Source organism: Pygoscelis adeliae, unplaced genomic scaffold, assembly GCF_000699105.1.
Source record: "Pygoscelis adeliae isolate BGI_AS28 unplaced genomic scaffold, ASM69910v1 Scaffold160, whole genome shotgun sequence".
Lineage (NCBI taxonomy): Eukaryota > Metazoa > Chordata > Aves > Sphenisciformes > Spheniscidae > Pygoscelis > Pygoscelis adeliae.
The window spans coordinates 8044728-8061070 of record NW_008824035.1 but is presented as its reverse complement, the minus strand read 5'-3'; the positions used below and the strand labels follow the sequence as shown (position 1 = coordinate 8061070).

Sequence of the window (16343 nt, the reverse complement as noted above, 5' to 3'; positions counted from 1 at the left end):
AGCACAAGGCATTCCTTTGCTATCGAACATGAGTGGATCCTTGCCATTTTCTGAGTGAACACTACATGTGCAAAGATTGTAAAGATTGAGTCTATTGAGAGAGGAGGCAGCCAAACAGAGGGGCTCCTGTATCTGGGCAGCTGTCTGCTCAAACAGTTTAATTTTGGCTGAAATTTTAGAATCGGTTCCTCGATGTGGGAGAACAACATAGACTGGCTATTTCACAAAACTGCATCAGTTACTGAGTACTGAAACTGTTCTATAAAGTTTGCTTAAAGTGCTAAATTTGTCAAAGGCTTGTTGAAATGTCTGATCAAACAATTGTAATAAAATACATGTCCATGTTTTTTTCCATTTGATTAATTAAAACCTTGTGTACAGGCAGTTTGAAGAAAACTAATTTTGATTAAGCCAAGTCTATTTAATTACAACACTGACAGTGTGTCAGCAGCCTATGTTAATATTATCTGTATAATGAAGGCCTTTGGTAATCAGTCATCACCCAGTTATCTTGTATGTAGTGCCGGAGTTATAACTGACTTGAGGCAGTGCATTCTCTGAATCGCAAGGTCTTTTGAAATGGTCACCCCTGGTCATCATCTTAGCTCTTACTCTTTGACTGTATAATGTAAGAGTACATTCACTGTATATAGTGGAGTGAGGTAATAATCTGTTTTTAGACTTCTTTAAGATGCCTTTTTATTAACTAAAATTCAGTTTTTAAGTTAGTACTTCTAATGTAAATAAATGGCAAACTTTTAAAGCAAAGTTAGATTAATGTGTAATTACTCTTTGTGTGTATCTGAGTCTTAAATATGTTTACACTGATATACTTCTGATGACTCTAATAATTAAGAGGTCCTCTGTTTTGGTATGGTTGTGCTTAAGGTATTTCAGTTTTGTGGTTGTATTTTGGCAGTTGTGGGTTTGGTATTTTTTCTTTATATTCCCTTTCTTATGGTGGCATGCTTTGAGGTCACATTCAGGTTGTATTTGCTATGTTATTCCTGCAGTTCTTGGTCGTTTTTTTTTTTTGGCTTTCCAATATATATATTTTCAATCCAAATGTGTCTCTGAGCGCCTCATCAAGTGACTGTTAAGAATGCAGTGGGATTACAGTAGTGATGTTGAACAACTAAAATTTAAAATTATTCCCTTGACAGAGGATAATAATGTTAAATGTCTCATTCTGAAAATATTTAGCTATTGGCTATTTGTGTGTTAGTATTTATGTATAGATTTAAAACCAAGCATCTTTCAAACATTGCTCTTGCCAATTTGAGAATATCACCTTACACTGTGCATTGACTTAAGCTGTTTGTTTTTATGAAGCATCTTGTCTTTCAAGTCTTAGGAGGTAATCTGAAGGAATAATGGTTGTGGCTGCAGAATGACTTTTTGCTCTAAGTTATGCACTCTTGATATGTACTTGATTTCTTGAATTGCTATCTGATAAGACTTTTTTCCAAAGCCATATAACTGCAAATCATTTTGGGCTTACAACGTGCTAACATTCTCACTTAGATATTTTTTTTTCCCCTTTAAGGCAAGAACTTCTGAAGTGGAATGGATGGGGATATAATGACTCCAAATTCATCTTCAATAAGAAGGGTCAAGCAGAATTCACAGGAAAAAGGTAAGTTGAAAATTTATGTAACTGAAGTATCTTATTTAGTGACTTTTTTGAAAAGAGTTTAAAAACTGCACTGTTCAGCTAATCCAACGAAGGCAAAAAAACTTGCTTTGTCTCATCAAATTGGTTATTAGTTGTTCTGCATTTAACAGGCTTGCTGAATTCTATACACAGCAGTCTCACATGTAGTAAAATAGACTGTGGCTTATTGGAAGGTTTATTAAAAGTATTATAAGGACAAATTAATGTGAGTCTTCTCTAACTTGGTATACTCTGTGTGTTAAACTTCCCTTGGAGAATGGAATCAGACTGAGAATCTGCACCATGTTCTAAAGCTTTAGATAACATGCAGCAGGTCAGTGCATTTTTGCCAGTTTTGAGAATCTCTTGAGCATCAACAAGTTGCTTTATTAAACTTCCAATTTGTGTTTTAGGTTTCTTAACCATGGCACACAGAGCTACTTTATCCTCTGAGCTTCAAATTAAAAACTGCTCCTCGGTTGTATGTTCTGTAGTGGCAACACTTCTGATTTATCTACTAGCCATTTCTACAGCAAGCTTGTTTTTCTGAGAAATATTTTTTCTGAGGAAATGACATTAAAATTAAGTCTACTTGGGGGTCTCTAAACTTTCTTCCAGTGGGATTTAAGCCTGTCACTTGACATCTTAACTGTTTTTTTCTGCCTCAGTGGAAACTAGTCTTTCAGTCTCTTCCCTGGTTTAAAATATATACTTTTTGTAAGAGTAAAGAAAAAGAATGGGGAAGAGAAAGAAGTCTGAAATAAATACTATCCTTCAGAAAAATTCCTTCCTGGTCTTCGAGTTTGTGTAAACTAGCATGTGCTAGTTTGAGTCAAAGCTGCAAAAACCTAACTGGGTTGTTGAGCACTTTAATCCTTAACTTCTTAATTTTCAGGCCCAGATTAAAATGCAAAGCCTTGTCTTAGGCACTTGAGTTCACTGTGTAATACTTAAGGCGATCTTGGTGGTCTCTCTCTTCTTGACAGGATTCTAATTCTTGTCACTTTGTCACTCATTCTTTCATCTGATATCTTTAGTTTATCTGAGGTAGGTTATGCTGCACAGAAAACTTATGCAGTGTGCTTTGAAGGAAAAAATGGTAGAGAGCTGGACTTGGATTTTTTTTTTTCAGGAGGAAGCATCGAGGCTGCTGTTTGACTGATGAGTACCAGTCACTGTTCTAGAATGGGGGGAGAATGGCATTTTTTTTCCCTTCATCTGCATTCTCTCTCTAACTGATAGATAATATTAGAAATGCCCTGCTGGGCCACACCAGTGTAGTTTCTATGGAATAGTTTGTCACAGTGGCAAAAGGAGAGTGTTTGAAGTGAAAATAGGAGAATAGGCATCTGCAAAGATGTTGTAGATGCCTTGTCCTTTTAGTATCCACTTACAGATCTGTTGTCAATAAATTTGTCTAATAGCATTCAAGTCTGCTGATACTGTCTGCCTCTACAGCATCCCATGGTAGCAAGTTCCAGGTTGCTGTTGTGAAAAGTACTTGTGTTTTAAACCAAGTATCCCTTACTGTGTTGCAGGATTAGGTGAATGAGAGTTCTTCAGCCTATCTACTGCTTTGTTTATTAGATAAGACTCAATCATATCCTTTCTTCCACTTTCTCTCCATGCTGAGGGAGTCCTGGGCCCTCTAGTCTCTGCTTGTAAGGCCCCTTGGTCTTTACAGTTGCTGTTCTCTGAACCCTCTCTAGCTCTACTACACCTTTTTGGAGATACAGGGACAAAAACTGCATGCAGCGCTCAGGGTGTGGATACACCAGCATTCTACAGAGCAGCAAAAAGAGATGAACTGTCTTCTTTCTTATACCTGCCTGGTTGATGCATAACACTGTTGGCTGCTGTTGTATGTCGTCAGTGAAGATGCCATGGTTTTTCTATACTGACTACCAGTCTGGTTCTGCAAAATATGCAGTAATGCTTTTTTTTTTTGCTCTTGCAGTTATCTACATCTTATTTTCCATCTTCATTTGTCTGCCTAGGTTTTTTTAAGGTCCTGAGTTCCTTCCTTTCAATGTCGTATCTGTCTACCCAAAAAAGCTTAATATTATTCACCTGGTTGGAGAGTCCACTGATGAATCCAGATCACTGATGAAGACATTGTGTAAAACTGGTCCCAGTACCAGTGTGTGGCAAGCTGCATTCCTGAGTCTGTCTTGGACAGTAATCAATATACCCTGCCCTTTGCTTCTTGTCTTAACCTTATCTTAGCCTTCAGCCCGTAGAAGAACCTTTCCTTCAGTACTGTAACAATGTATTTTCTTAAATAGCTTTTGGGGTAAACACCTGTGGAAGTATAAAGGAGTGTGGAATTTAATGTTCATTGTATCCCCTTTATTCACTTTCTGTTTTCACACCCTGATAGAACTCCAAGGGTTAGTGAAACAGGATTTCCCTTTATGAAAGCCATGTTGACTTTCCCAACAGACCATGCTTTTCCATGTGTCAAATGATCTTTTTATTATAGCCTCTATCATCTCACCAGGGATAGATAATACTAGCCTGAGCAACTAAACCTGTTTTTTGGGGTGTGTGGAGGGAGGAGGTCTTTGGGGGGGGCTTCTTGCACCATCAACATACATACAAAGCTTGCTTCCTGAGCAATCGTGTGTTGTGTTCTGTGCAGTAAACTCACTAACTCCATCTGTGCTGTGACTTCTGTCTGTGTCTTGACTTAAAAGCTGTTGGTTTTCTGATAGCTTTAGTTTGTCCTTTGAATAAGTGATTAAGGTTACTCTTCCAAGCTAGCTAAAGTAATAGGTTGGCAATACCAGAAAGTATGTCTGGAGAAGAAAACACACCAAGCTGACTGGAGTCTCCTCTGTACGTTTGTTGCAAACTCCTGATGCAAATGCATTAAGCTTTCATTGCTTATTTCCTTTTCATAGAATTCGCTTAACTGTTTCATATGGGTATAATGATACAATAACAGCTGTCAGAGGAAGAACAACTGAATGCTGTCTTCCAAGCTGAAGAGTCTAGCTTGAGTTGAGATATGGTTGTAGTCTTTTAACTCTAGGAATAGAGTAGGGTTTTTTTTTGCAATAGGAGAACTGGGGGGTAGCTGACATGAGGAAACAAAAGGAATTGGCCTTTCTGTGTAATAGGTGACTTAGTTCTAGAGTTGGTTGCAACAGCTGTGACGGACAGGGTCATAACTGGATTAACAGTGATTGAATAATGTTAGAAGGAAGACCCATGAGGCATAATGCAGTGACCTAGGTGCAAACTATAGTAAGGATTCTCAGCTGCTGAAAGCTCTTAATATCAAAGAAAGGTCCTTTTGCTCTTCTTGGAGAATCTTTGTGCATACATAAACATGCACAAAGTGTGCATGTATACAATTAATAGCAATAGTTTCTACCTGTTTCAGTGTGTACCCAGCCTTATTTGTTTTCACATGTGGTACACATGTTCACAAACAATTCCTCTGTCCCATGTCTGTAAGTCTTCATCTGTCATATGGCTAAGCTCTTGCCAAAGACTTTGCAATAGAAATAAATTCACATTGCTTGATGGATTCTGATGCATTCTGATGATGAGGGAAGAATATTTAACACTGTTTTTCTTCAAAACATGTAAGGTGTACTGAGCTGAGTTTGTGTGTCTGAGACTGCTGTTGTTTACACTGCAGTGTGTCCATACACACATGGCCTCTACCTGTAACTGGCATGTAAACTGCAACACTGCTTTCTGCACTACTGAAAGGGAGAGACCTTTCTTAAAAGTAAAGATGGAGGGGTGGGATATCTCAAAAGCCTTTATGCCACAATTCCCAAAGATCACGAAGGAAAGTAATACCTAAGATGCTGACAATTGATTTGATTTTGTGTGAAGTACAGAACAGTTAAATACAATGAAATGTGCAGTTGCATGAAAACTAAATGTGCAGAAGCTTTGCAGGCTTGTAGGTAAAGAATTTGATTTAAAACGTAACTATTTGTGCATACGTAGAATCGAAAGAAGTGTATCTGACGTACAGTCTTTTAATTTAAAATGACCCTATGTAATATTGACTTTTCAGGTACAGATTAGGTGGTATGGTATTACCAACTTTTAAGGAATGGATAGAAAAAACCTTTGGAGCAAGTCTGGAGCACAAAACTACCTCTAGAGTAAGTAAATAGCTGAACCAGTTCCTTTGAACATTAGTCTTGGTGATAATCAAGACCACGTTGTTAAAGATGATTCAGCTGTTGTCCCGAAGGTCACCTTGCACATGATTTAAATAGTGTATTAATACCTCAGTGTTTTGAAAAAAGTGTTCTACATAAAACATTCAATGACTTAGCATGACTTGTGGTTCCAGGTTAACTGGTAGTACTTTTATTGGAATGAAAGTCTCCAACATGGGGAGTTTTTTGTCCTTCTTTGTACATTGCTTTTCAAGATTGTAGAAACTGTTAGCCTAGAGGGAATTGTTTATGCAACTTCAGTGTTGTTCATGATAATAAAGACAGAAGATACAGTGAAGTTCAATTGTCCTGTGTTTTCAGTGTACTGAATGAAATCCAAGTTCTTATTTGACAGTAATTTTTTTTTACATGTCTCGGTGCTGAAAACTGGCTACCAGAATACTCAAGACTGAACTGAATGTTTTCAGAAAAACAACACATTCGGAATGTTCTGGGTTTTGTGAAGCATCCATATTTTGCTTTTCAGGAGAGTAACTCATGTCAGAATCAGGTCTCCTGACTCCCTTCTAAGAATTCCTTTGAGGCTGCAGGTTCCTGACTAGATAGCTGCTTAAGCAGTGTTGAAAGCAGGCTGTGCTTGCACAGTGATTATAGCAACCCTGCTTTGGGTAACAGTTTTACCCATTTCTTGAGTGAATTCAAGATTGCATTTTCTCTGAAGTAGGTAATCTCATAGAGCCTAAAAACTCGAACATTTCTTCAGTCTTCTGTTAATGAAGACATTCTTTCGTATGCTATGACTTGCAGGATCTCCATCTGCCAATATATTTTGAAAAAATTCATCTTCATGTTTCCTTGACCAGGATAGGTCTTAACTGGCAGCTGCTTTAATTTGCTGTGACCAGAGGTCCTGAGAGACGTTGTTCCCTTTCTACGTGCAGAGGAAATACAGAACAAAGTAGACCTGGAGCACAAGGGCAGATTCTTGAATAGTATCTTGATTCCACAGTACGTCTTGCAAAACAGCTCTTCAGGATATTTGGAGCAATGTTGAATGCTTTCCTGTTATGTTGTGCCCCTCTGGTTCCCATGTTCTTGTTGTGATCTGAAACAGGCTGACTACCTTGACACAGAATAGGACTCTTTGGAGTCTCCAGTATGTATCTGGACTTCTCGTAGCTATTCTCAGCTACTACTGCAGGTCCCCCATTTTCATGTCTCTGTCATAGTTCCTAGTTTATATTTCAGGTTGTTGTGCTATGTTGGTTTTTCATCTACTATCATCAGAGCATGAAGGAACTCAAGTATAGGAACAGCAGTAGGAGGGGAATCTCTTGGTCCATTTGTCTTTCTATCTCATCCCTTCCTGCCTCTAGTCTATGAGACTGGAGGGTACCCTGTTGCATGCAATTTTTCTGTTATAATTAACAACAGTAAATGTACCTGCTTCTGTGATGCTCAAGGCCTGCTGATGTCTTCTTCATTTTTCAGACTAGACTTACCACAGACAACAGTTTAGACCTAGTTCACATAGGCTTCCTGTCTAGCCTTTCAGTGCACAAATCTTAAAATATTTCAGACCCATAAGAATAAATAAAGGTATATTTTTGTTTGGCATTGTGTGTAAGATTTATGTGGACAAATACTAACTTTTCAATCTTGAAGGTGAAAACTAAAGGATTAAAATACTTGTGGAAGAGAGATAAAATTTAAGATACTTATAACAATTCCTTGCAGATGATTTTAGCTTTAAGTAGTTTGTGTCCCTCTTACGGAGAACAAAGATCTTCAAGCACTTGGTGTTCAACTTGAAATGATATGAAATAGTTCTGTCTATGGAAATCCATGAAGAAACCAAAGTTTAAAATAGAAAATGTAAGCACAGCTAGCAGGGATTTTTTTTTAAGTGTTTTAAAGATCTTTATTTGGTACCTACTTGTTTGTTTCTCATGTTTTCCAAGTTTCTGTCAGAGCTCCGTTCTTTGGGTTAGCAAACATCACTGTGTGAATGTGCATTAATAGCAGAATAGTAAGAGCTAAGAGCAGGAATCCAAGACCTGACTTCCTCTGTGCTTACTGTGACTGGCCCCTAAAATCATGATCTCTCAGTAGTGGTGTATCTCTCACCTAAGCAACACTTAATCTCAACTTCTGTGTTTGTAGGTGACAAAGTGAATATGTTGAAGGAAAAGCCTTTTTCTCAGATGTCTGACACCTTATTTCAAGAAGTATAATATCATCCTTAAAGCAAGTCAGAACAGCACATATCCTCTTCCAGAAATCAAATCATTCTCATTAGGTCATGTGTCCCATATGAAAACTCTAAAACAAACACTTGGCTATCCTTTTGAACCTCTGAATATTGTTAGCTGTCAGTCATGAACGTATCTCATGCAGATACTGCTTTCTGAATTATCCCTGTAAGTGCTCTTAATTTCTACATAACCTTACATAGTTTCTTGTAGGGTGGACACTGGCAGGCAAGTTCCATCACCATGGATCTTTTAACTACCTGAAAACTTTCCTGTTGAAGGTTAAATCTTCCCTTCTTCAGCTCCCACTACTTTGACACTCAACCCATTCAGGATAGGCTGCTGCTGTGGTGGCAGATGGGAGACTATTAATCTCTATTTTCCTTGCTGTTAGCTTGGTAACTGGTGCTATCCTCTAAGCTTTTGTCTTAGGACATACTGGCAAAAAAAATACCAGCTGTTCTGGAGGTTATGTAGAGCAAAGATAGGCAAGACTCCCTTCCAGGAAAGAAAACCTGGATGGGTGGGTATACTTTTATGTAGAAGGCTGAAACTTCAGAAGGTGAAAGAAAAGTGAATTCAGTTTTGCTGTTTTCTCTTTGTACTTGTGAAGAAGCATAGGCTAGGCTCGTCAAAGAAATGTCTAAATTTCTTTGGCTGCATGGAACATTTTGTACAAAATACTTTTCGGTGGTAAGGCTTTAAGCAAGCTCTTTCTGGCGTCATTAGGCAGCTCATAGTTTTTCCTGATGGCTTTATAACAAAATTGCAAGAATGTTCTTCTATTTGAGTTGAAGGTGATGTCGGTTAATTTGCCAGCAAGGTTTTCATGACAGAAGTTTGAAAGTACTGCACTATGTTTTAACTAATTTTTGTGCAACTCCTAATTTTTAAGAGTGTATTTAAAATAAAAGATGGGGTAGTGAAAATTTTTCAGTTCTCCTGTTCTTGAGCTTGAGGGACTTTGATAACTAGGAATAAGATTCTTGACCAACATTTTCTTTCAAAATAGGAGTTGAAGTCCAGAAGTTAGTTTTTACTCATAAGACAAGCTTTATATCTAATTAAAGAACTCCTTAATTAGAGGCCATTTGTAATAGAAGGCATATTTCTTTAGGGAGGTTACCCATAGAAAAGTGTAAATTAATTTATTGGCTGCATTTTTAAGGAGGAAAAAAAAGCATGTTGGGTTTTTTTTGGAACCTTAAAAGCATTATGCTTAATGCCTACAAAGATTTTTTTTTTAACTGGGTCCTGTAAAGAATCCTCATTCTCCAAGTGGGTTTAACAAGTCAACACATGAACTATGTTTTTATGTGCCTGATATCTAAAGTGGACTTTAGAAAAGAGAATTAAGTAGCTAGGTCAGCACTTTGAGAAGCTGTAAGAATACTATGATAGGCATCTGTCGTAAGGACCTGGAAGAATGGGCTATTAGAAAACCTTAAGCAGGGGTTCTCTCTCTGGACTTAAAGAAGCTTGATTCAAGGCCTGTTGGTAAGCCAAAATGTCCAGTGTAGCTTCTTTGAAAGAAACTTTTTTCCAAGGTGTTGATTAGGACTTCTAGCTAGAGGCTTTCTGGAAACACCTGCGTGTTGGTGACTGAACATGGATTTCATAAAGTCTTCCTGATGTGTGAGGTCTACTTAAAGTATGCTGGTTATGTTAGATCAGTCAAACTTAGTTTTGCCTTGCTGTGGACTTTTGATTAGGCTTTGGCCTGAGGTGGATTTAACTTCCAGTACATGACAAGAGGAGGGCAAGTGGGTTGGTAGAAACAGAATTATAAATAGAGGAATTTGCAGAGTGGGTAGTGCTTTAGTATGTATTTCTCTCTACTGGAGGAGAAACTTATATTCAAAAAGGAATTTTGACCTTCAATCTCTATCCCTTCATCAACAGGAGAGTCTCTAGTTCTGTTCAGTCAGCTGTTCTTCTTGGATCTTGAAGTCTTTAAAAAGGTATTTTGTTCAGTATGCACTCATAAGCTAGTGCATTTCTCCAAACTTCTCAGGAGGAAAAAGGGTAAGAATGTGCTACTGAAATAAAATTTCCTGTGTGCATCTAGTCAGCTGAGTACCAGGTAGGATAAGTGGGATCAGTGATTGAAGATGAAGAGGAGAACTTTGGTATTTCTGATCTTAAATAGTTGTGTTTGGGTATCAGTTAGTGTTAACCTGTTTTTATTATTTCTGTTGTACAGAAATGCTGTAAGAGTGAACCTATCTTTAACGAACTTACTTTCTTGTATTGTAGGCATCCATAAATGTTAATGATGTACCTCCATCCATTGTAAATGAAGAATTTCTTCAGGATCTCAGAGCCACTAAAATCTCATATTCACAGGATGCAGAAGATAGGGTATTCAGAGCTCATGGTAAGAGAACTTCATTTATGTAACTGTGCTGCTTTTGATGCTTCCTTGTTTGAACTTGTTAACTTATTGTTTGTGTTTCAGGTCACTGCCTACATGAGATATTTGTACTCAGGGAAGGAATGTTTAAGCGAATTCCTGATATAGTTGTATGGCCTGGTAAGCTTTAATTGTTTTATGCTCCCTTCTGATCTGGGAGGCCATTGTTTACTAAACAGTGCTTTCTTGTCATGGGAAAGCTGTCTCTTGGTTCACTGACTTTGCTCGTCTTTACAGAAACTGAAGGAATTTTCTCATGAATGGTAATCATGATTGTTTAACATCTAGATTGCTGGTTGTGCCATCACTTCGTGGGGAAGTCAAATTTATTAAATATAGATGAAGTTGCTGTTGACAACTGAATTCATGACTTAAGTAGCCACAGTGTAATTTGAACTTAAGTTCACCAAGAATAGTTGTCTAAATGGCAGTCTAAATCTTGCTTTTTTGAAGGAGTACATGATGGTAAAAGGATAGTGAAATGTTTGTATTAAAGAACTTTGTTTTATGACACCTGTAACTCCTATCAGAACACTTTACGAAGGATCGTTGACTTGAAGAAAGAGCGGTGCAATCTGAGTACAGACTAGTCCCGCTTTAGAGTAATAACTCATGCTGTTGTAGATAATATGTAGCAGAAAATATGCTTGCTTCTATCTAGTAGAAGCATACAAATACTTAAACTGATTCGACTGTTTGCACACTTGTGAATTTCCTACATGAGTCATGTTTCTCTGGTCACTAGGAGCTACTTTCCATGTGCCATTCTTCAGCAGCTAACCAAAAAGTCATTTGATCTAAGTACCTGTCAATTTCTTTTCAGCTGTATGAATCCAACTCTTTCCTTACCTTCTATAACTTTCTGATACTTTGATAGCTGCACTGCATTAGAAACCCCAAGATTTCTAATAAGAACCTTGTCTTAGCTCAGTATTGCTTCCTTTATTTAGGGGGAAAAAATCACGTATGGGAAGCATAAAGAGGCACTATAAAATGCATCTCAGTACTTGAGGACAGGTACTGACATGGCAGCACTGGTGACTATGAACAGCACTTGCCACAGCTTTATTTTGTGCAGCTCCAAAAGCAATTGAAATAAAATGATTGGCTACCTTTCTTTAAAGCTGCTCTGTACGGCAAGAGCAAAGTAGCCAGAGTTCGTAAGCTTGTTTATTCAGTCCTGCTCATTCTCTGCTGTTTGCACGAACTCATGTATGCACTGTATTTGATCTCTCTTTTGATACTTTTCCTTGCCTGTGCACAAGCATTTCTGCTTCCCTCTTTGACCAGATACAGAATGTGTTCCGAAAAAGTAAATTTCACAGCAAGTCTACTTTTGAAGATGAATGTCAGCTGGGAAGAAAAAGATGTGTTCTTCAGCTCTCAGAAGAGACTTATTTCTCACTTAAAATAAAGTGGACAGCCTATTTTCAACAAAAGCTTTAAACTTGATTTGTTCTCCAAGATACCTAGATTAATTGCTAACTGTTTGGTAGCCCATCTTGCCCTGAAAATTTGCAGGAGGGTCTCAGTCCATGAGTAGAGCAGGAGACTAAGGCTGTAGTTAGTTCTTCAAATGTAGAATTGTTTCAGGTCTAAACTTTACTCTGGAACTCTGATACTTGAGCCCAGCTCTTATTTAGTGCCTAACTCTTTGAAATGCCTTCCTTGCTGGTGTCAGAAAAGGAGCTGCTGCTTATTCAGACTGCAGTATTTAGTACTAAGCACAAATAACAGTACTAATCACAAATCCTGTTTTTTTAACTGTTTGGACTCTTTTAGTTTGCCATGAAGACGTAGTTAAAATTGTGGAATTAGCCTGCAAACACAATCTCTGCATAATACCATTTGGTGGTAAGTGTTATGAAATCTCAAATCTGTTTAACGTTACTAGTGAAAATGTATTCTACTTGAATTAAATTTAAATACGTGATCTTAGTAATATATTGTACCAATAATTCAATAGTTAGATTTTTTTAGTAGTATTTTAAGTGTGGTCTTAACTTTTTTTATGATCTTGCAGTATTTAAAGCTGCTATATTCAATTTAGTGGAAGTCATGAAAAGTATGTCAACACTTTGAATATTGAATGTGTGAGAGGAGTGGTTATATGAAGCTGAAATCTACCTCTGTGCCTTGGAAGTCTTCTAGGAAATAAGTCAAGAGATTCAAATATCTGTGTTAGAGGTGTCATGGTTTTGGATGCATTACTTGTGCTCTGTTCCCACAAACTTGTATAAATTAGGGTTTTTTTGTTGTACTGTTGAAGCTCATAGGTCCAGGGAGGATTGTGGTCAGACACTGTACTGCAAAATCGTTAACCATAATTCTAATTTCCTTTTAGATGTTGTTCAGTTTGAAAATTATAGTAGAGACTCCTGGTGGCAAGGGTTTTCAGGAAATGATCCAGGTACAGAGTACAAGTAAAGGCCTGTATCCTTCTGTGTCCTTCTCAGCCTAAAGAATTTCTAAAGGACTTCAGGTTTTCAATCGTGGATGTTTTTTCTTCTAAGCCCGCTGAAGTAGAGCGGTGAGCTACCTTGTTTTGACTTAGAGCTCGGGGAACATGGGATGTTGGCTTTCATAAGCTCATTCTGTGAGGAGATTTTTATTAACTCTTAATTCTGTGGGAGAAATCTGTGTGTTTTACTTGGTACTTGCTTATGCTGTAGGAGTATAGCCCCTGTAGGAAGGACACTTACTATTTGAAAAGATGAGCATGTCACTTGAAGACAATACCAAACTAATGGAGCTGTTTTCTCCCTAAAACGCTCTCACCCTTGCCAGATACATCTGCAGAGCTGTAAGACTGCTACAAGTCACCTTTGGTACTAGTAAATTGGTATAGCTGAAAGCAGCAATATTTACTATCTCTTGTTCACTGACCAGGATACAGAAAGATCTTCAGATTGTTTCCCAAGTCTGTTTTTTACTGAACTACAGTCAACTTCTGGAGTTACTACTATAGGGGTTGGTATTTAAAGAAAATGCTACCTTTCCTGTCACTGGAAGCAAAGGTGATGGGCTTTATTGCTCTTGGAGAGTGTTTTATTAGCTGGCACTGTCTCTGTACTTGCCATTGGTTGTTCTTCTGGTAGCTTGCTGTGGATCTCTTTAGCATCCTAGTGTCTCTTTTCCTATGGCTTTAGTAGTCTTTGAGAAGCCAAATGCTTCTTGGAGGCTGTTCTGTGACATCCTATAAAGATACATTAGAAACCTCGAGGGAGGTTTGACATTTGGTTTTATCCTTTTTTTTTTTTTTTTTTTGGTAGTTATACCATTTCAGTTTCTTTCTTGCTTTCAGATAAGTATTGCATTCCTGTATTAGGTAGACTTCTTAAGCCAGTTTTCTAGGTAGAAGTGTAGTGGCTTCCATAGTCATCTCAAAAGAATATATAGAAATCATAACTATCTCTGTTTCTTGGATGGCTTTGTTATTTCTTTTCCTTCCTTGTTTTAAAACTTTATTCTGGACTTAACAGAATCAGCTGAGATGGTCACAGAATTTCATGGTTTGTTATTGAGTGCTGTTAAAGCATTGTCGGCTCCAATGCTGCCTTGATTTTGTGAAACCCAGTTTGGGAGAAGACACAGCCTTGAAAGACTAATCACTAGCCTCAAACAGTTAACTTCAGTGATCTTACTTTATTAAGTTCAATATCAGAAAGGAGGGAGAGAGGGATGGTATGTGAAGAAAAGCTACAGGAGAATTTTGTGATCACAATGTTGCTCCCGTATTTGCAGGAGGGACGAGTGTCTCGAGTGCCCTTGAATGTCCTGAAGAAGAAAAAAGAACAATTGTCTCACTGGATACCTCACAAATGGTATATCTCTCAATTTTTTATTTTTTAAATTCTCCTACAGTTACTTTGAATGGTGATCACTAGAGAATGACATTTCTTTCTTTGCAAGAATAAAATAGATATGGAAGTATTAATCTGTACCACGCATGACTAAATTGGTATTCCTTCAGTTTAAGTGATATTTTGCTGATGTTAGCCCTGTACTACTTCATATGACCTGTATGTATTTAATAAAAAAAAAAAATCAGTGTTAAGTCATCTTATAGCAGCTTTAAGTGAAAATCAGAGGATGCTACTCTTCTTCTATATTGGAACTTGTATCTTAGGTTAAATGAAAGGCTAGGAGCAAGTTATTTGTTATTGCAGATTTCACTAGTTTTTGCAGACTTCAAGCAAAGGTTGGTAAGGTGACCTAATATCTATAAATCAGCTTGAAGGATCGACTTTAAAGAAAAAAACCCTAGATTTTTGTGTAGATAGCATCTTGAGAATGTGAAGTTCATAGCTTTATGGCAGTCTAGAAATGAAGTTCTGTAAAATTCAATGCTAGTTTTTCTTTCCATAATGAAGGAGCTTTATACTTTCAAAATGATAGTTTTATGACTACATGGTAATGAGATGTTTCAGAAACAGCTCTGTATCTTTGATATAAGGCTCTACTGCCTCTGAGCACCTGCTGAGCTTATTAACTCCTTTAGCCTTGAAGGTAAGACCGGGGATTTGGCTCCATTTTCTCCACTCAGTCAGTGGTGCTTCAGTTAAACTTGTTGTTTCTCAGTGTGTCTGGCTACAAAGTGATCTTTTCTGCAAAGGTCGTAGTTGTGTATTGAAGTAAGCTCTTTGGGTGTCTGTACGGAGTGAAATCCAAAGAGTACAATACTGACTCAGGCCTTCATTTGAACTCATTGATTCATAGCCCACAGCTTTGACTTCTTTCTGGTTTGGGGCTGGGAAAGGAATGTGGTTAACTCTTATCATGCTTTTGTGTCAGCTAGATATGTAAGTATACACCAAATCAGAAAATAGACCACTTTCTTATGTCTTGAACGACTCTGCCAGCTAATTCTTGTAATCATTGAGGAGGAAAAATAAGGAAATTAAGGTGAAAGGAAACATTGTCAGAGTTAAAACCTGGATGTCTCAGAGCAGTTAAGATGATTGGCTAAGCTTTACTATTTTAATAGACACTTAATGGGTATCTTCATCTTACGTGTAGCGTCTATATTGCATAAAAACTGATTTACTTAAGCATCTCAGATCAGTTAAGCAGTTTATGTTGAAACTGAAGGTGTCTGAAAGGAGCAGAAATAGCTGGCTTTGAATAATTAGCCCAGATGTTGTGAGGGGAGACAATTGCTTTGAAGCATAGTTTAAGCATACACAAAATTATAGAAGTACACCAGAAGTGTACTTAAGAATGAAGAGTGGAAGCTGAGCCTTCTGTGGCATCCTTACTATAAACAAAGCTAAAACCATATTTAAGTTTCTCCTTCACGCAGATTGTCCTCATTGACAATTGTGCTTAGTACACCATGTAACTTGTAGTGTTTACTACTTTTCCTGTTTAGTAGAATATACTGATGGGACAGTGAGTGTCTCATCAGATAAAATTACATAATCCTTCCAAGTATCTTACATTTCTAAAGTACATACATACTCTGACATCCTGTAGTGTGTCTTGCTTTTAGCTTACTGTGGCAAAATCCAAGAGCTGAACTGGAATAACTGAATGCAGTCTATTTAAACTGTGGAGTATGTTTAAGAATACACCAAGAAAAGTGTACTTAATGTCCAGATAGTCAGATTTAGGCACCTTCAATCATGGTAATTGTGAAAATCACTGTATTGCTTAACTTCTGTAAGACTTTTGACTTAATTCTTTCTAGCTTTTCTGCATTGTTTCTGTAAACATTCCTAGTATAAATTGACTAATAAGTATGTTACTCTCTCATAGTGGTGACTTTATAAATTGTAACCTGTTGTGTAGCTGTTTGAGGGAGTGGGGGGACTCAGCTTCCACTGCTGTAATAACTGCAGTTGTATTAATATAAACTGTATGACAAAGCATGT

The 16343-nt window shown here is 37.5% G+C and overlaps 1 protein-coding gene across 1 annotated transcript in view; it reads left to right on the top strand.

The window, feature by feature from the left end:
* Positions 1-1552: 1552 nt before the first annotated feature.
* Positions 1553-16343, top strand: part of AGPS (alkylglycerone phosphate synthase) — a 48380-nt gene continuing 33589 nt past the window's right edge. The window contains exons 1-6 of the mRNA XM_009332431.1: positions 1553-1636; positions 5694-5784; positions 10314-10434; positions 10516-10590; positions 12253-12324; positions 14215-14294. Of these exons, the coding sequence (XP_009330706.1) occupies positions 5710-5784; positions 10314-10434; positions 10516-10590; positions 12253-12324; positions 14215-14294 (423 nt within the window). The 5' untranslated portion in view covers positions 1553-1636; positions 5694-5709. The remainder of the gene's footprint in view (positions 1637-5693; positions 5785-10313; positions 10435-10515; positions 10591-12252; positions 12325-14214; positions 14295-16343) is intronic.